This window comes from Taudactylus pleione, unplaced genomic scaffold (genome assembly GCF_031769625.1).
Source record: "Taudactylus pleione unplaced genomic scaffold, aTauple2 ptg000262l, whole genome shotgun sequence".
In the NCBI taxonomy this organism is placed as follows: Eukaryota; Metazoa; Chordata; class Amphibia; order Anura; family Myobatrachidae; genus Taudactylus; species Taudactylus pleione.
The window spans coordinates 3471735-3492292 of NW_028284664.1; the positions used below are offsets into that span (position 1 = coordinate 3471735).

Genomic DNA, 20558 nt, shown 5'->3' on the forward strand with positions numbered 1-20558 from the left:
TACCACTGTTGTAACGCATGGTTATTTTTACTACTGCACCAGTCTTGTCAGCTTGAAACAGTCTAGCCATGCTCTAACCTCTTTAACAAGGCATTATTGCCTAAAGAACTGCTGTTCACTGCATGTATTTGATGTGTGCAACATTCTCTGCAAACTATAAAGACTGCTGTGAGTAAAAAAAAAAAAAACACAGGAGATCAGCAGTTCTTAAGATACTCATACCACTCTGCCTGGCAGCAACAATAGAGTCTTAAATCACATTTCCTCCTCATTCTGGTGTTTGATCGGAACAGCAGCTAAGGCTCCTGATCTCACTTTATGCATTGAGACACTGCCACATCATTGGCTGATTAGATATTTCCATTAACAAGCAGGTGGCCACTAACCACATAAGTTCTAACACGCAGAGAGCAGAATCAGCAGTAGGGTCCAGGTGGGGTGTTTTATAGGATGAAATATTACTTTCCTGATTAAGTGGGATGGGAGGAACACCTTAAATATGGATATGGCCTCCGTATATTATTAATTCACAACAAGTAGAGTCACTTCACATTTCTGCCTATGTTATTATGATCACTTACTTCAATATTAACCGGAACTTTTCATTATAACAAGACTTGTAGTCTTTAACTGGGTCTGTAGGAAACCTGGAAGAAAAAAAAATGTAGTCAAATCAGTAAATATAAATTCAAGCTCTATATTTGTAAATCTGATCAGGTCATCCAGGTACTCTTCTAATATCTGTTAGTACTGGCCACTCTGGTACAAATTAACATAACAGCTTCTATCATTCTTTATCTACCCAGTCGCCAACTCCGCTATCTCATCTAACACTTGGAGGGAATAGAGATATCACCAAGTACATGAGGCACTAAAGCTGGGCACACACATTGACGACGGACCGGTCTGCAGACCAACCCGCTGTCAAGGGCGACCGATTGGTAAGCTATACACACTCAGTAATCGGTCGCTCGATGTGTCTGGGCTGACATCACAACTGGGCAGGCATTTAAATCAGCAAGTGTACAGGTGAGCGGGGTCGCCCATACACACATGCAGACACATATCAGGTTGGCTGTGCTGTAGGGCCGACCTGATATGTCTGTGAACGTCGTCATTCACAGACACATCAGGTGTATTCCCCCACCTATGAACCCATGATAGATTGCTTGCCGAGAGAACGAGCGATATATCAACAAGTGTGTAACCCATCTTAAGGGGGAGATTTAGCAAACCTTCTAATGAGGAAAAGTGGAGGGTCTTACCCAGAGCAGCCAGTCGGCTTCTAGCTATCATTCTATAGATACAGTAGATAAATGACAGCTAGAATGTAATTGGTTGCTTTGATCAACACCTCTATTGTCCTCTCTATAAGATTTGATATACACAGTAATAGAGTTTACTCCAGTGGTGTCAGCAGTTGTAATAAAATGGATAGGGTCAAATATGGAAGTAGCCACAAAATCAAACTAGCATTCTTGGAAACAAGTTTTTTTACATTGTAGTGAACGAAGCCAAATTCACAAGCGAACAGCTTAGCAAGACAAAGTGGTAACATAATAAACAGTTATAACAAGACAATATATTAACATATATGATTTTATTGCTGGGTAAAAGTAAATGTGATTGTTGCAGGAAAATGCATATAGAGTGTAAATGGAAATATTTAATGCAAGCAATATGGCTAAAACATAAAACATACTATATACATCAGCAGCTCCATCCCATCATACCACCCATAGAGCACCATATAGTGTCACATGTCCCCATATATCCCAAAGTAATGGTTAAATATCAACTGATAAACCCTCATATTCCTTCCTATAGCCTTATGTGATTTCCCAAGCCAAATTAGTGGTTGTCACCACTGCCCCAAACTGTGCACTGCAGTATAAAGTAAGCAAAGATGGGTATGGGAAAAAGTCACGCTATAAGTAGAAATATGGTAAGAACTTACCCTTGTTATCTCTTTTTCTACGAGGTCCATTGAGTCCACAGGAAACCTTTGGGTATAGGTGATGACGAAGACATCCGGGCCCCATGTAGTTACATTTTTTCTTCCAGGATGCAACGTGGACTCCCTCTATACCCCGCCCCCGGGCCGGAGGCTCCTCAGTTACATAGCGAGCCAAAGGCCGGAGGAGGATAAAAGAGAAAAAAGTCTGGAACACACTAGAATCACATTCTCACACCAAAGGAGACGGAAAACTGGTGACCAGAGCGAAGCCCATCTGAAGTACAGGTGTGAAAAAGAGATAACAAGGGTAAGTTCTTACCATATCTCTACGTTTCTACTTCAGGGTCCATAGAAGGTCCACAGGAAACCTTGGGGATTCCCAAAGCAGTACCCTCAAGGACGGGGACGCTCCTGTGCAGAAAGGAAAATCTGCCACTCAGAATGCTTCCTTCGGGCGGCGAAGGTATCAAAGGCATAATACCTCAAAAAGGTCTGGATAGGAGACCACGTGGCCGCCTTACAAAGCTGTACAGCCGAGGCACTATGACTAGTTGCCCATGAAGGGCCTACAGACCGAGTAGAATGAGCAGTAACAAAGGGCGGGACTGGAAGACCCTCATGAATGTAAGCCTCAGAGATAGCCATGCGAAGCCATCTAGCCAAAGTTTGTTTATTGGCTGGCCATCCTCTCTTGTGGAATCCATAAAGAACAAACAAGGAGTCAGATTTTGAAGGAGAACTGGTACGATCCACATAAATCCTGAGGGCACGTACCACATCCAATGAGACCTCCCCTGCCGAGAGGTCTGAGGAATTAAAGGCCGGCACAATAATTTCTTCATTAATGTAGAAACTAGAGACCATCTTAGGAAGGAACCCAGAGCGAGTTCGAAGCACTGCCCTGTCCCTATGAAAAACTAGAAATGGGGAACGACAAGAGAGAGCCCCTAAATCAGAACTCTTCTGGCAGAAGCAATGGCCAGAAGAAAACAGTCTTGGCAGTAAGCCATTTGAGATCCACTGAGCCCAGTGGTTCAAATGGAGGGCTCTGGAGAGCCTTAAGGACAACAGCCAAATCCCAAGGCGCTACAGGAGGGACAAAGGGAGGCTGGACACGAAGGACCCCCTGCAGAAATGTGCGGATGTCAGGAAGAGGAGCAATCCTTCGCTGGAACACCACTGAAAGGGCCGAGATATGGACCTTCAGTGTAGCAAGGCGGGCAAGGTCTAAACCCGCTTGCAGGAACGCCAACACTCTGGGTATCCTAAACACTTGAGAGTCGTAATCTCTGGGACGACACCATTCAAAGTAGGTATGCCACACCCTGTGGTATATCCTGGCAGAGGCAGGTTTCTATGCTCTGAGCATGGTGTTAACCACAGAGCTGGAAAACCCTTTGGACCTTAAGAGGAACGTCTCAAGAGCCACGCCGTCAAAGACAGACTACCCAGATCTGGGTAGAGGCAAGGACCCTGAGACAACAGGTCCGGATATTGAGGCAATAGCCACGGAGTGTCGCTGGAGAGACTCCGAAGATCTGAGTACCATGGATTTCGGGGCCATGCTGGAGCCACCAGCAGGACCATGCCTCCCTCTTGTTTGAACTTCCAAATTACTCAAGGAAGGAGGGAGATTGGAGGAAACCGGTACACAAGCTGGAAAGTCCACTTGACTGACAGAGCGTCCACCAAGAGAGCACTGGTGTCTCTTGTCCTGTACCCGTACTGAAGCAGCTTGTGATTTAGTCGAGAGGCCATGAGGTCCACGTCTGGAAGGCCCTACCTATCCACTAAGAGTTGAAACACTTCTTGGTGAAGAGCTCAATCCCCTGGATGCACGTCGTGACGGCTGAGGAAGTCCGCTTCCCAATTCAGCACCCCTGGAATGAACACAGCAGATATGGCTGGTAGATGGCCTTCCGCCCATGTCAGAATGCGTCACACCTCTGTCATTGCCGTCTGACTTCGAGTTCCTCCTTGATAGTTTAGATAAGCCACTGTCGTGGCATTGTCTGACTGTACTTGCACAGGTTTTCCGTGAAGCAACAGCCTGGTTTGCTGCAGAGCCCTGAAGACTGCAAGCAGTTCCAATATATTGATTGGAAGCGCAGTTTTCTCTGCGGTCCACCTTCTCTGAAAGGAGTGTGGATCCGTCACTGCGCCCCAGCCCCGAAGACTGGCATCCGTGGTCAAGAGCTAGCATACTGTCACAAATAAATGGCAGAAAATAATAATACCTGCACTTAATGACACTTCCTTAAATCAACTACAGAGACTTAACATCTAGTAGGACAACAGAGGAGAGGTATGTAGGGGGACCCTTACTCCGCACTGCCTGTGGAGTTCAGCAACACACAGCCACGAGAATGACCATCGAAGAACTCATGGGGAGGCGGAGCCAGAAATAGGAAGCTGTCACAAATCAAGCCAGACCACAGTGGAAAGGCATGTCCAGCAGCGGGGAGGAGCCGGCTGTTAGACAGGGAAGGCTGGCCAGCGTTTAGCCCCTGGGACGCTGGAGTGTTCCGAAAAACTCCAGTCCCAAGTCTCAGGTGACTCAGTGCCTGGCCACACTTGCCGTCATCCCGAGGGTGTCCCCCAACCCTGAAGGAAAAAGACTGCGTCTCTGCAAGTGTTGCTTACCTGCACCCCTTAGCGTCCAGCCGCAGTCTAGTAATCCTCCGGGGGCCCTACTAGCCAAGAACCCTGAGGCCCGCTGAGAGGCATGGATCAGTACCGGCGTCTCAGCACCAGTGGCCGTGCAAACTTCTACTGGACTGTTCACGCTGACCGCACTTAGAAAAACTTGACATTTTCAGGGCTGCTTGTAACAGCACCACTGCAATACAGTGACCCGACTCCGTCGGGCACCAAACGAAACTGAGGAGGTCCTGGGAGAAAAAAATAATAACTGCACGGTGCGGGGATGTCTCCGTCATCACCTATACCCCAAGGTTTCCTGTGGACCTTCTATGGACCCTGAAGTAGAAAACAAGCTGCCTAAGTGGTCATAAGGTATTACCAAAGAAATACTGTTAAACCTTTTTTTTTTGTATAGCAGTCTGCACTGCAGTACCTCCAACTAGATTGAGCATGGAACTTGCTTTTCAGAGCTAAAGGTTGTGCTTCTACATAATTGGTAAATGGCACAATGTTTTGTTTCATACACTATGGGCTCGATTCAATTCAAAGCGAATTGAATAGCGCCGGGAATGAGTTCCCGGATCTATTCAATTCAGTACGCTGTTAAGCCCAACTAAGGATTTCTTCTCACACCCCTCCTTTGTTGTTTTTTTATTAAACCAGTGCTTATCCCTCCTTAATATAGGCATTTAGTACACTTCAAAAAGACTAATTTCTGAGTATTGTTTTATACAGCAAGTACCCGGTAACACTATGCAATGCAGACATTGGACAAGCAGCAGTTCTTCCGCATTAAATATATTTTGTCAACATTCATCATCTCAACGCGAGAATGTCGACCATTCATCATGTTGACATGATTAGAATGTCAACAAAACGTTCTTGGTGGTCCTGCTTGGTCTCCCGGGTTTGGCGGTCAGCTGACTGAGTTCCGTCTGATCCTGTGGCGGTTCTGGCAGTGAGTAACGCTAACCCTTAACCGTCCCCCCAGCAACCGAACCCTAACCCTCCCCTCCCACAGCCTACCTCTGTCAGCATTCTGAAAATGAGGCATTTGACATGTCGACATTTCAGATATTGACATTCTGCAGATGTCGACATGTTTCATTGTGGTGTCAACATTGTAAATGTTGAAATGATGACTGCATCCCTTTGTTTCTGGTACCCAAAGCTCATGTTTTATCCATGTTTTCTAACTCCCATAATACTAGTAACATGGTACAGCAACAGGCTATCATGCATTTGCTTTGGGCATAAGTAGTAAACAAAGAAAAGAGGACAAGCGTATAAGCACATATATGCGGGCCATACATCTACGACCCCTATTCCCCGTTCTGCCGAGCCAATCGGCGATCAAGAATTTGTTGGAAGCCTTATAAGGATTTGGTGGCAAACTGAATCTTACTAAAAACTGCGGAGATTGAACTGAATGTCAAATCATCGGCTAGTAACGGACTCTTATTTTAATTTTTAGATTATACATTCTTATTTAAAGGAGACACAATCATCAAAACCACAAAATATTTAGTTTCTCGTTAGACAAATAAACAACTAGACTCAGAGCTAGAATAGATGTTATTAGATAAAACATTCTACTCGTCATTTTACCCAATTTTGTCCATATTGTGTTTCTCTCAGTTATATCAGTATCAATTGCATTACACATAGAACAAAATATAAATAAATTATATATAGATATATATATATATATATATAGATATATATATATAGAGAGAGAGAGAGAGAGAGAGAGAGAGAGAGAGAGAGAGAGAGAGAGAGAGAGAGAGAGAGAGAGAGAGAGAGAGAGAGAGAGAGAGAGAGAGATCATCATTATGTTCATTAATATTATGCAGACTGGCGCAGTCCATTGACTTTTTATTAAACAAGTGAATAAACACAGCAGAGTCACATGAGTATCATTTAGAAAGACATTTAGGAGACATTTGGAGATTAGGTCACAGATTATAGAATGACTGATTAAACAGAAGACAACACACAATGAATATGCTTTTTATATAGCTCTGGATGATGAAACTAATGTGCATGCGTGATTAATGCGTTAGTTTTTGGTTATGCGTTGCTGAGAGTTAAAGCGGAGGTTTTTCTTGATTATAGGAGCATTTTGATGAAAGGGTCTCTTTAATATACCTTAGTGCATTGTTCAGAAAGTCTGTAGTCGACGGTTTGAGCGTTGTGCAAGGCTCTTGTAGGGGCACAATGGACCTGTACATACGAGATTCCAGATCAATAAGTCAAAACAAATGGGGAAAAAAAACTGAAAAAAAAAATATACTTTTATAAATTCGTTTTGGGAAAAAAAAAATATATCAGTTACGGCTAGGCTTCATAAACGACCATTGTTCTGCTTTACTTCCCGCAGACACAGGAGCAAGGGGTCCCAACAGTGGCTGTCTGTTTCATGTTCTGTCTGATCATGTGATTTTTACACGTGGTTACATGTGAGTCAATGCGCCCTCGGCTTTCATTTTCCACAATACTGGTATCCACAGAGTCGAATTTTAATAGTATGTCTTGTCACAGGCTTAGATGAAAGTTGACTGAAATTGCCAACAAGTGGTAGCTGTAACAAACTATGTAGGGCACAAAGTTAGGACTATATATGCAAAATACTACTATGTAAAGATCCAGACTGGTGCTAAATAAATGTACTGTATGGCCTCCTTTGCTGAAAATGTATTTTATTAGTTTTCGTATATCCAAGTAACAACTGCAAACTGTTAATGCTAAAAAGTTGTTGCTAAATAAGTATTTGACTAGCAATTTTGCTGCGAACATAATTTCCCTATTTTATTTATTTTTTTTTTTTTTAGATGCATCCGTCAAGGGAGAGTTAAAACTTGCTGACACCTGCTGATAAGGTTGGCTGCCTTCCCATAAACTTTCATTATCTTTGGCTTGCAGATAATTTATTGAAACCTGCTCTTGTGTAAAGCAGTGTAGGTTGAGGACTCAAATGACAGAAAACACTGCAAATTTCAAAAGACACTTTAATGTGCAAACTGCTGAACTGTTAATGGAACAAAGACTGGGAGGTCTCTAGGACACCCGGCCTTGTACACATGTGATTTCATACAACCAAACTGTTTTCAAACTGCAAACACAAACTGGACACAAGCTAACGGGACATAGAAAGTAAACCGAACCAGTTTTTACTGCATCGGTTATAATAGGTGTATTACTGTAAATAATAGGAACTGTTTCTATTTGCTTTTCCCCATTTATTTTAATGGCGTATTTAAAAAATAAAATAAAATCAGCATTACAGAAAATAACCCAAAACAAGGTAGTTATTCTAATCTACGAGAAAAATAATAGGTTTTATAATGTCTTTGAAAGCTATAGGACAGTGCAGACATTATATACGGATATTACTACTTATGATTAAAGGCTCATATGACACTTTTGGGTCAGTTCAATTAGCCGCGAGTCAGCTCGCCCCACAAGTAAGGGTGGGCATGCATTGCGCTTATGGTATCCCCGGACTCACAGACCCTTTTTAGCTGCCCCAAAGGGCAAGATGATGTGCCCTTGATGGAGTTTCCACGCTACTGAAACGACATTGTCCTGTACGTGGCTAATTGATCTGACCCCACTCGGTGTGACCAGCTTAATGCATAAATACAAGCATAGGAATACTCATGCTTGGCAATAATGGCAGACTCTATGGGGTCAATTCAATTAGATCTCACCCCGGACTACTGGAGTTTTGTACGCAGCCCCATGGGACTGCAAACAAAAATCTGTGAGTCTGGTGGTAACACAAGTGCAGCCGTGAGTAAGTAGAGTCTTTTTGAACTGTCCCCTTTTGTGTTTTTAACAAAATTTCCCTACCATACCATCTGCTGGGATAAACATGCAAGTGAATTGCTCAGGATGAAGAGTTGAATGGCCTGCATGTAAAATCAAATAGGGCAATAAATTATATGGCGTATCTGCGTAATCATCAGAGCTCCCTGTAATACAGTCATTCTGTCTGACCCACCAGGTGTCCACCCAAATTATCCAATTAAGTTGTATACATCCATTAGCCCAATCAACCAGATCAGTCAACATAGAAAAAGTATTAACTAACTACTGATCTAACAATAGGTAGTTTTCTCAGAAGCTGCAGGAAGACAGGAGTGAAAACAGATCAGAGTGTCGGACGACCTTTGAGCCGAGCAAATTCAAACATAATTAAACATTATTGATGTTACATGTATAGTAAAAAATAATTAATATATATATATTTTTTTTTTTATTATTTACAATGCACTTACGTAGAAATGGTTTTCTTTTGAACAAATATATGGAGCATGAAATGAAGCAAAGCTGCAAAAACTATTCCAACAAACAGGAACTTTCTCATGACTAAAAAACCTAAAAAAGAAAAAAAAAACAATAAAAACGCAAATGAAATGTACAATTCTTTTAATTACAAAACAAATTGCATGCGTTTGATGCCTAGTATTCATTCGGATATACCTGCGCTTTACTATGGTGCAATCTATGGCATGTTAACAGGTAAAAATAGTCCTAGTGTTCATTCTTGCATCCTGCATGTAATCAGTGAGGAGGGCATATTTTAATTTTGAAGGGCAACATTTTAGACGTGATGTATCACTACAGCTACTGTAGCTGCAGCGATACGTCACATATAAAATTTTGCCCTTCAAATTAAAATATGCCCTGCTCACTGATTACGTGCATGGTGCTAGAATGAACACCAAGTTCACACTTCCAGCCCTAAGTATATTTCTAGCCATAGACTTAACACCAGTCACAATACTAAATACAGACCTAAAATTGTAGTGCTCGTTCATAACTATGAAGGTTTTTGCCCATGGTCAATTTAAGGGTTGAATGGTAAAAGTTTAATAGGAATATTTAGGCAATCTACCCCACACAACCATCTTTCCTCCAAAGTAGTTTGTGAAGTTCAGCATACATGGTCTTCCCCTATGCAGGCCTCCGATTCCCTGACCGCTTACATGATTATTTCAAATCACTATACAACCTTATGATTAGCTGTAAGAATACATGGCCTTTCCTTCCCTAAACAGCCGTCTGATTGGTTTCAACCATACATGGTCTTTTATTCTCTAAATAGATTTCTGATTGGCTAAAAGCATACCTAGGGGTAAATTTACTAAGATGGGAGTTCTATTTAAGAAGTGATGTTGCCCATAGCAACCAATCAGATTCCACTTCTTATTTATCTAGCACCTTCTAGAAGATAATACCTGGAATCTAACTGGTTGCTATGGGCAACATCACTTCTTAATAGAACTCCCATCTTAGTAAATTTACCCCTTAAGCTGCATACACACACAACGATTTTTTGAACGATTAACGTTAAACGATATCGTTTAACGATAATCATTTGAAAAAATCGTTCACTTTCTGAGTCAAATGATGAACGATTATCGTTCATGCGCGTTCACGTTTGTAGTTTAGTCAGACTTGTCAACTGAACGATTTTCATTAAGGGAATATGCAAAAATCGTTTGTAGTTCATAAAAATCGTTCATTACACTTTAAAAAATCTGACAGATAATCTGACAGAAAATCGTTCATAAAAATCGTTCATAAAATCGTTGGTAACAAAATCGTTGTGTGTGTGTATGCAGCTTTAGTATTTCCTTCCATAAGTAGGCCACTGATTGGCTATAGGTATACAAGAACTTTCCTTCCCTAAGCAGCATCCTGACTGTCTATTAGAATACATGGTCTATGCCAGGGCCGGTGCTAGGCGGCCCCCTGCAAACTAAAAACATGCGCCCTCCTACAAATATATCCTCTTGGCATGTCTCTTTAAAATACCCTTATTTGGATTTTTATTTTACTCTTATTCTCTGCTTTTCTCCCTCTCTCTTCTATTTCCTTTAACTGGGGTCTTTATACATATAATAGATGCTTTAATTAGATAAAACGGTCTGCTCGGCATTTAACCCAATTTTGTCCTTATTGTGTTTTTCTCAGTTATATCAGCATCAATTGCATTACACAAATAACACACACATATACTATGAGAGAGAGAGAGAGAGAGAGAGAGAGAGAGAGAGAGAGAGAGAGAGAGAGAGAGAGATGCAACAATGGGCAGCACTCCCAGCGACTTCACAAAAACCCCAGAAACGCTCGTGATATTAAATCAACGTTTCAGAACTCTTATGAAGGTTCTTTCCTCGGGATACAATCCTGATTGTATCCTGTGGAAAGAACCTTCATTAGAGTTCTGAAACGTTGATTTAATATCACAAGTGTTTGTGGGTTTTGTGAAGTCGCCGGTAGTGCCGCCCATTGTTGCATATATTTTTTTCTTTCCAACACAGGGATAGGTAATTTAGGAAGGCACCAGGCGCACATTATATCTTTAGCCCTTTGGAGTGCCGGCCATAATTGCTGTATATATAGATATATAAAACGCAAATTGGGAGGCACTCGATGAGACTTTACACCAAGGAATAAAACACAGCAGTACTTTGCTCTCTTAGACAATGTTTCAGTGTCAAGTCTCATCGAGTGCCTCCCAATTTGCGTTATATGTTTGATCACACGGGATGGGCACCACAGCTATTGCCATCTAAAGAGAAGTGCCGGGTCTGTAGAAAATTCTAGAATAAATATATCTATATATCCTGATGACAGTGCACATTAAACTGGTACTGAAACGTTTAAATGATTAACTGATATTGTTAAGGAGTGTTTATTGCTGTGAGTGCCGCACCTGCTGTGGATACGGGTTGTGAAGGACTGGGAGGGCATCCGGGCGTTTGGATACATGGTTTTTGTGAGTGCCAGACCAAAAGTACGAGACCAAAAATGCTATATATGATGCCATTCACAGACATATCCGTTGTACACACCTGGCGGTGCTCTATAGATGGATATATCGCCCATCCAATGGACGGGTGATATATCTAACAGTGTGTACCCAGCTTTAGTTAACCAGACAGGGATACTTTAATTATGTTGTTTGTATAAGAGGCAACCATTGTTTAACAGACTATGTTCTGATAGTTTACACATTTGATCTGATAAATGAAAGCAGAATACACTGCCAAAAGAGGCTATGGCATCTGGTTTCAAGTTTAAAAAGGAAAGTGGCCGACTAATCCTTCCACAGTCTCACAGTTCTAAACCTTCTACATAATCCTACTTCGTTCACAATACAAACATAAAGGGATATACGTATAATCTTGGCAGTTGTAGGCTACCACTAATCTACAGTTGTAGACAGGTGACATGAAATAGAAAAATAAAATCTGGGCACTTGATTAGGGTGGCCTAAAGCAAATCCACAAGTTGTAGCATACAGAAAAAAATGGGGACGTGTACCCATCCAAAAAATAAAAAAAAGTGTCCACAGAAAAGGAATGACTTGCGCTACTTGTGGTTGAGAAATAGAAATCACTTCAAGTATTTCTTTTACCCATTTACAATGTACAAAATAGCTGTACATACATTCAGATTAAAAATAATATGAAGAAAATCGCTGCTACAACACTGCATGAATAAAACATTTTCACAAAAATGTCATGCATCAGCTGTCATAACACACATCTACATAGCGTTCCCGCTAGGCTGTTTTAGCAGGGTGCGGCGCCCTGCCCTCCTTCTGGAGGGCAAAAAGCACCCTGCCCTCACAGCCTGCGGGTGCCGTCTTCACCCGTGGGTCGCAGTGCCCCGCGGGTGGGGAAATGTGCGGTGACCCGGTCACCTCCGGAGAATAGACGCCGGGCACAATTCTCCCTGTCGGCAGCGTTTGGGGGCTGCCCGGCGTGTCCATAAGTGCTGGGCACGCCCCCAAGAGTAATGAAAAGGGGACACGTCTTATAGACACGCCCCCTTTTCAATGGCCATGCCCCCTTTTCGGGCGCGCGCACAGAAGTGCCCTCTCTAGCTCCGGCGCCCTGCCTGCCGCCGGAGCTAGAGTGAACACTACTACAATCTCCAAACACTTCTGTTATTACCCATACTTGAGGTGGATACACACTTGGTGATATATCGCTACTGCATAGGCAGGTGTGTATACCTGATAGGTCTGTGTACACTTACTGCAGGTGACCACCGACATTTAAATTAAAAATTTAAATGCCCACCCATTTGTGATGTCAGTCCAGACACATGGAGCGGATGCTTGGTAAGTGTGTATTGCTTACCAATCGGTCAAGCTGGCGGCGAATGGGTCTGCCACCTCACATAGCACCTCATGCTGAAAACACAGACACTCCTAAAAATAAAAAAAAATCACCAAACATCACAACATTATCCACAACCAAAAATGTATAAGCATACAGAAGAAAGGAAAAATGCACATAGGGATGCACAGGCCGCAAGAAAAAAGGTAATGCTAAGGATAATCTATTCAATAACGTCTAATGCTGAAAAGAGAAACAGACAGGTGAGGGATTTTATGTAGTGTACCTATGCACAATGCAGGAAAATTCATAGAAGTCTCTGGCAAAGTGCTAATTAGCACTGCAGATTGCAGCCCCCATTATCAATAACGGCGACTACGATTTAACCCCTATGTACTAAACTCTATATATATAAAAAAAAAAAAGCTTTCCAGAGATTAGCCATGGTAGTAGGAGATAGATCTTTCGATCTCACTCTCGCAGACCCAGCTGGCCCCGGAAGCCGACATTGTGCGCATGCGCAGTGACCACTTCCTCCGGGGAAGTCTTTCACTTCTGTGAAAGACTTACACAATTTGCAGGGGATATAACTCGCAGGGACAGTGGTTACTGTAACCGATGTCCCTGCGAGTTCCCCTTGGTACATAGCGAGGATAATTTAATTAAAAATGAAAATATTCCCTTCGAGTTGGGTCGATAATAATTGCGGCTATTATTGATACATAGAACCCTAAATCTGTCTAGTATCAGCTGAGACTCCACAAACTCCTCCCCTAGCAATCCTATAGGACAGGAGAAAACCGCAACTAACATTCACAATCTTAAAGGGTAAACAACTCCAACACATTAAAGAGGCAATACACAGAAAATACCTCATGGTTTAGGGGTCTATTCCAGGCATGCCAACAATCTTGCTGCCTCTTCTGGGAGAGGCAGCCAGTTCGGCACAGCTGGGGGGGGGGGGGGGGGCGTGTCACTGTTTTGAGGGCATGGTGGTGGGACGTGACCACACGATCGCACCATTGCAGCCCTGCCCCGGGGCCACGATGACGCAGTTCATCACGAATCGGCTCATTAGCTACCCCCTGACCAGCCAGTTTCAAAAGGTAGGAGCCGCGCCGGCGGGGGCTGCGCGCAGGTGGCGCCAGTCGGGAGATTTGCCCACTCTTCCGGGAGCGACACCCTATTTTCATGAGGCTCCCGACCATTTTGGGAGAGTAAGCAAGTATGTTCTATTCATGAGGTGGAGAAAAGCCCTGTTTTACTAATCTATTCATACAACAATATGGGGAGAGCGGTTCATAGAGGCGCGGAAAGCTCTGCTTTCCGTTTCGCTTCACAAACTCCATTCGCCATCTCAGGATGGCAAATGGATGCTTGTTAGGGGAGAAGAGTAGTGAAGACAGCAGTCTCTCTGCTTTCTCCCAGGTCTCTCCACCCCTTTCCTGGACAGCAGCCAATCAGAGGAGCCCAGAGCATATTCATATGCCGAATCTTTTCTGAATTATGACTGCCTGCTGCTCAATCTGTTCCTGCTATATCCCCGCCAGCGCCACAATATTATTAGCAAAGTGACTCGGCATATGCATGTCACCTCATCTTAAGTGGCCGGCACCAGCGCTCCCCACCACTATAGTTAAGTGACCCAGCATATGCCGGGTAACCTCCATCCTGACTGCTCGCTGCCCTTGATTCCTCGTTCCGTCCTTCATTACTTGCAATGGTGCTGCATGTTGGACATACACACTGAGCGATGTGGACGATATGTCGTTCCGATTTGGCCGTAAACTACATATCGTGCCGACATAGTCTCAATGTGTACCCAGCGTGAGTCTGGCTCTCTTTTGATATGATAAAAAAACCTAATAACTTTGGATTGTTAATATTAGAAAGCATTAAAACATGGTTGATCAAGGTTTCTAATACATAGCAATGTTTCACAGTATTAATATAATAAGCAGGATTCAACTTTTTATTAAAACATTAATGCAAAAAAACATGGTTTAAAAAAAAAAAAAAACGTTTAAAAAAAATAAAAAAATTTTCCCAACCCTCAAAAAAAATTAAACCAAAGAATAAATTAGATAATTACACGTCTGTTATCGCATCATCCCCTCTGCTGTGCTGCAAGTCAGATGGGAGATTGTCATGAACGATGTGGTGCACATTGCGTAGTATGTACGCACGACTGCAAATAGTGTAGAGGAGAAATTAATAATTAGATAAACCCCCGACACAATATATTGTACCGCCATTCCGAAGGTGCCATAGTGTGTACGCTCAATATCGTATGTTCGAGGATTAGTAAAATTGGAACAATCTTCACATCATTTGTTACATCATTCATGTGTGTACCTAGCTTTAGACACTAGTTATCCAGATATACACTGAACTCCTCCAAGTAGAGATAATAATGTTGGTCACATATTAAAAAAAAAAAAAGTAGGCTTAAGATATTGATAAAGATCTAAGATTGTCGTTAGCACACAGATGTTTTTGTAGGTGGTACATAAAAAAAAACAGGAATTTGTGAGAGTAACACCATGCTGACCCAGCATGAGAAAATACACCAAATAAATGATCAGTGCAAAATAAACTGCTGAATCTTCCTGATCATTGCCTGCAGCAGAAAAGGCAAAGACGCTTCTACAGCAAAGCATATTTAGGGAGGGAATTCAATTAGCAGTGAGCGCTCAATTGCCAGCGCTGTAATCCACTGACTAGCGGAGCTCTGCTCGCACCCTACTGAGCTGCAAGTGGTGCCCATAATTAAATTAACAAATGACTCATGTATAAATGCATTATTTCACCATTCTGACTTGATGCAGATCATTACAACTGAATCGTTGATACCAATAAAATGTATAAACGAAAAACAAGAGCAAAAACACATGCCCATATTGGAGTAGTAAATTATTGATAAATTATTACGCAGCTCTTTACAGGGAAAAGTTAATAATTCACCTCTGTGCTACTACATCAATCTAGTTAGCAGAGTAGTCAATTCCTTTATTTTATGTAGAACCATAAAATACAACAAGAATGCAAATAAAAAATATTTACTACCCTTAAATATGAAACAAGACAATTTTAAATTCTACTTTAGCTGAACATTAAGGCCTTTGGCGATAGGTTCTCAACCTGTAAATCCATTCCTCTTATTTTTTGTGACAGTACTGTCCCCCATTTCCAGCATGTCTTCAAATCAATCCCTTTAACGCACTGGATGCACAATTCATGCCTTATCGGTGGAGAGTAGAACTGTGCTAGGTTTGCATGAAAAGGAAAAAAATCTGAGGCATGCTCTGAAGTAGTATAAACCTCCTACCACCACCATAATTTTCCTTAAAATACATATTTCTCCTGACATACTGCTCTGTTCAGCTTCATGTATATTTGAAGGGCTTTTTTTGTTTGGTTATTACACTGCTAGAAGTGTTCCTAGAATTGCACAGCTCCGTTAAACTGCTACTGGAAGGTGAAAAATGCATACTGTTAAAAGTAGAACACAAAAATAAATCTGTGCACCTAAAAAGGCTCCTACACACCTTTATCCGTTTAATAGTCATGCTCAAAATCTCTTCTTTGTACTTCTCTGCAAAATGAATCATGCACGGAACGCCCTCTCCCTGCTCAAACTCCTCGAATTGGCTGGAGCAAACGACTGCTGCTTCTCAGACGTCGCTATTCTGTTCTTCATGTCCATACGTCCCATAAACTTGAGACCACATCCAAGTAGATGAACCATTCCTTTGTTATTGTAAGTTATGAAGGTATCTAGTTTATACTCTATGGCAGAGGTTCCCAAACTCGGTCCCTCAAGGCTCCCCAACAGCTGAGGTTTTAGAGATATCCATGGTTGAGCAAAGGTGGTTAAATCAAATTGACTGAGGCAGGGGCGTTTTAAGAGAGGAGGGGGCCTGCGTGCAGACACAGTGTGGGCCTCCTCCTCTCTCCAGTGGTCCCGCGGTGCACTGTAGATTCTGGATTAGTGCCAGAATCGATTGCGCAGGACCATTTTCCCGAGGACAGTAGTATTGCGCATGTGCAAGTCACTGGGAAAATGGCCGCCGCCATTTTCCCAGTGATTTTTGCTGCTCTGCACTGCCGGCTCTGCGCTGCAAAGCAGCATGACGGAGAGGTAAGCATAAAACTATGGGTGCAGAGTGTGCGTTGTGGGCCCCCCTGGAACCAGGGGCCCGTGTGCCCCAAACACCCTGCACCCGTTATAGATACGCCCCTGGACTGGGGTACTAATAAAGGGGTCTATTTACTAAGTGATAAGGTGCCAGCCAATCAGCTCCCAACTGTCATTTTTCAACCACAGCCTGTGAGATGGCAGTTAGGAGCTGATTGGCTGGTACCTTATCACTTTTCACTCTGTCTCCTAACACTGCTAGTAAATAGACCCCTTAGGCCGGGATGTACTAATGTTGCAGTGACCATTCCGCCAGTCACCGCAACCTTACTAATCGCATATGTACTAACATATGCGATTAGTATCGCAAAGGACAGCTCTTGCGATAAGAGCTGCCCTTTGCGAAGCAGCCGACGCTGGGTGACGGGGTCTCCGTGGGACCCAGCCCCCTCCGAGCCCCGGGAGCTTCCTGCTGGTCACCAGTGCAGGAAGCCCCGGGCTCCTCCTCCTCCCTGCACCCGGAAGAAGATTAGGAGGAGGAGGAGGTGGAGGACCCAGGAGGAGCGCAGGCCGGCGACCATGGACAGCAGGTGAGTGGGGGCCAGCGCTGGGCGACGGCGGCGAATCGTCGGGAGCCGGGTGCGGTAAGAAGCCCATAGGCTTCTATAGGGTAACGCCAGCTTTTTCTGGCGTTACCCTCTGCACCGATAAAAGTGCGGCTGGGTCCTAGAACATATGGAAATGTGATAAAACCGCCGAAAACGGGGTTTTCACCGCATTTTTCCTTTAGTACATCCCGGCCTTAGTCACCTGTGATCAACCATGGACATCTCTAAAACCTAAACTGTTGGGAAGCCTTGGGGACCGCGTTTGGGAATTTCTGCTCTATGGGTTAAATTTACTATGTTATTTGTGTAATACCGCTGGATTTTGGTGGTTTTGAAAATCACAGATTTATTAAGGCAAAAACGCTGGGAAAGCTACCAGTTTAGAAGGCACCACTTAACATATCGCCACCCCGATTCTTTTTTCTTGAGAAGAATCGAGGCCATCAAATTTATCAAGTAGAGATTTTAAAAACTCGTCGCCAACCCCTTTTACTCTCATCTGTCAATAACACCCTTGACTACACATTTTTTTTTAAAATATATTTTACTCTTCCTACCACAATATAACTTCAATGGCATTTACAAACATTGTATCAGTTCCTGTTTTCTATGTTTATATTATGTATTACCATAATTTCTCAAAAAAAAAAGGGAATCACCTTGCAGTAGCGATAAATAAAATAGAATTAATTAGCTTACTCACACATAGGAGTCTTGTGTCCGGTACATCTGAGCCGTGTAGGATTGTATCACACTCGATCGGTCCACTACATGCTAATACCAATCAATAAGGGATGTAGTCGGCATCCCGGCATGCAGGATGCCAACGTTGTAAATACCGGCGCCAGTATGCCAACTGCCGGCCAGCGCCAAAATCCTGACAGTGTTGGGTTCCTGGCACCAGTATTCTGACCGCCGGCATCTCGAAGGTAAGTATTGGCAGTTAGGGGAGGGTTAGAATGCGGGGTTAGGCACTAGGGAGAGGGTTAGGCACCGGGGAGGGGTTAGGTTTAGGGTGCGAGGAGGGGAAGGTTAGGTTTAGGCACTAGGGGGTGAGGTTAGGTTTAGGCACTAGGGGTTGAGGTTAGGTTTAGGCAGCAGGGAGGGGTGCTAGGTTTAGGGTGCGGGGAGGTTTAGGCAGCGGGGAGGGATGGTTAAGGTTGGTGCTAGCATACTTATCACCTATGGGTGTCGGGATGCCGCTGTCTGTATTCTGACCAGCGGCATCCCGACCGTCGGCAATCCATACCTAACCCATCAATAATAACAGGAAACTTCCATCAATATTAGAAATGTAATTTATCTATAAAAAACACACAGGTACACGGTACCACCACATTCTAAGAAGTCAGTCCTCCTCAATCCTCTCCCAAATAACCACATTTCAAAAACTGGGAGGATTCTTGGTAATCACTTTAGGTGTCGTATCAGTGTCGTATCAGTGTCAAATAGTCAGCCAACACTTTTTAAAGTACTTGCCTCTTTATCAGGGTGTACAACATTTACAACAAACCTGCTATTTATACAAAATGACGGCACATCATGTGATCTATTTCATTTATTTATAGCTACAGATGTCTCCACATACATCTATCCTCCGTATGCTACGCATAACGAGTGAGAGCTGTGTGACTCAGTACCACCAAGCGTCTTTCCGTGAAATTTTTTACCTTCAAATGCGTCTTATTCACACAGTGTTGTGAATGGGACACACAAGCAGCTTCTGCTGATTAAAATGATATGCGGCATGCCTATGTTCTGTGTGTGACTGCGGCTGTATCTGCGTGAGAAATGCTACGTTACAGTGTCAGCGGCTGTGACTCTGTAACGTAGCGTTTCGCATGCAGATAGACCCGCATTCACACACAGAACACAGGCATGCCGCATATCATTTTAATCAGCAGAAGCTGCTTGTGTGTCCCATTCACAACACTGTGTGAATAAGACGCATTTGAAGGTAAAACATTGCACTGAAAGACGTGCGTGGCGAGACTAGAAAGGCTGTTTAACGCACAATGAGGGTACATGTATGAGGCCACATCAGTACTACAAGGTGATTTCCTTCTTTTTTTGTGGAGGACAAATGGATTTCACGTCTTTTAGCCCACATTCATTCCAATTGTGATCATGAAGACTAATATTGTTGCGCGCTGAACCAGTCTCATCTATATTTTTATTTTGTTGGAATTTATGAATGTGTGGGCCGTGACACATTATACGTTGACTAGGTTCTTAGCAGCCTACTGTGCGCAGGAGGAAGGTTGTTTTTGTATACCATCGTTTCTGTTCACCATTTTAAATAAAGCATTAAAGAAAAAAAACAGAAGTACAGTATAAGCAAATAAGCCCCATGGAATCTGGTCAAGGACGCAAACCCTGAAGCCTTGTGGTTGCCAGCCAATTTTACAGATCAATCTCATCTCTAATACAGTTCTCTTTTTAATACAGTCGCTCTGGACATTTGCACGGTATTAAACCCTGCAAAAGGAGAGACAGAAATGGTGAGTAAGGAAGCAACAGAGGAAGTCAGATTTCCTGTGCATTGTCCTCGTCATAGCTCTCATGAGTCCCCATAAAAGAGCTGATTAGCTGTAAAACAAACACAGAATTGCACAAAAGAGATCCTGGTAATTGCTTCTGAGACTTCAGACAGTTTAGAGCAGCTAACTACATTAAGCTTCATGGCAGTGGTTCTCAACTCCAAAAATGGGGATGAATTGTGTTCTCAGCACAAATTAATATCTATTTGTGTTATTTTAACCAAGTCAACAGTGCCAAATACATAAAAAAAAAAAAAATACAACGGGGTTACTATAAAAGTGTTTTTGCTGTAAAGTTATCATGTTTGTCTTTGCAGGGTATTTACCAACTGTCCCACAACATTTTTTTTTTTTTTTTTTTTTTAATAATGCCTGGTCCGTGGAATAAGTGTTGAAATTCTGATGAGATAGTTTCATATACTCATTTCATTGTACATAAAAAATAAAAAAAAAAGAGTGACCGTTATGTATAATTAGGGAGCAAATTTAAACAAATCAAGACATTTTAAGGATCCAGGGAATTTACACAAG

General features: G+C 42.8%; 1 protein-coding gene across 3 annotated transcripts in view; it reads right to left on the reverse strand.

Moving 5' to 3' along the window:
• ST3GAL6 (ST3 beta-galactoside alpha-2,3-sialyltransferase 6) overlaps positions 1 to 20558 on the reverse strand; it is a 147530-nt gene that overhangs the window by 53565 nt on the left and 73407 nt on the right. For 2 of the 3 annotated variants that reach the window (XM_088481059.1, XM_088481060.1), the window contains 3 exons: positions 8881 to 8980; positions 6749 to 6823; positions 582 to 647 (listed from right to left, as the gene is read on the reverse strand). In XM_088481059.1, coding sequence (XP_088337185.1) covers positions 582 to 647; positions 6749 to 6823; positions 8881 to 8980 — 241 coding nt within the window. The remainder of the gene's footprint in view (positions 1 to 581; positions 648 to 6748; positions 6824 to 8880; positions 8981 to 20558) is intronic. The other variant, XM_088481061.1, reaches the window with a different exon arrangement.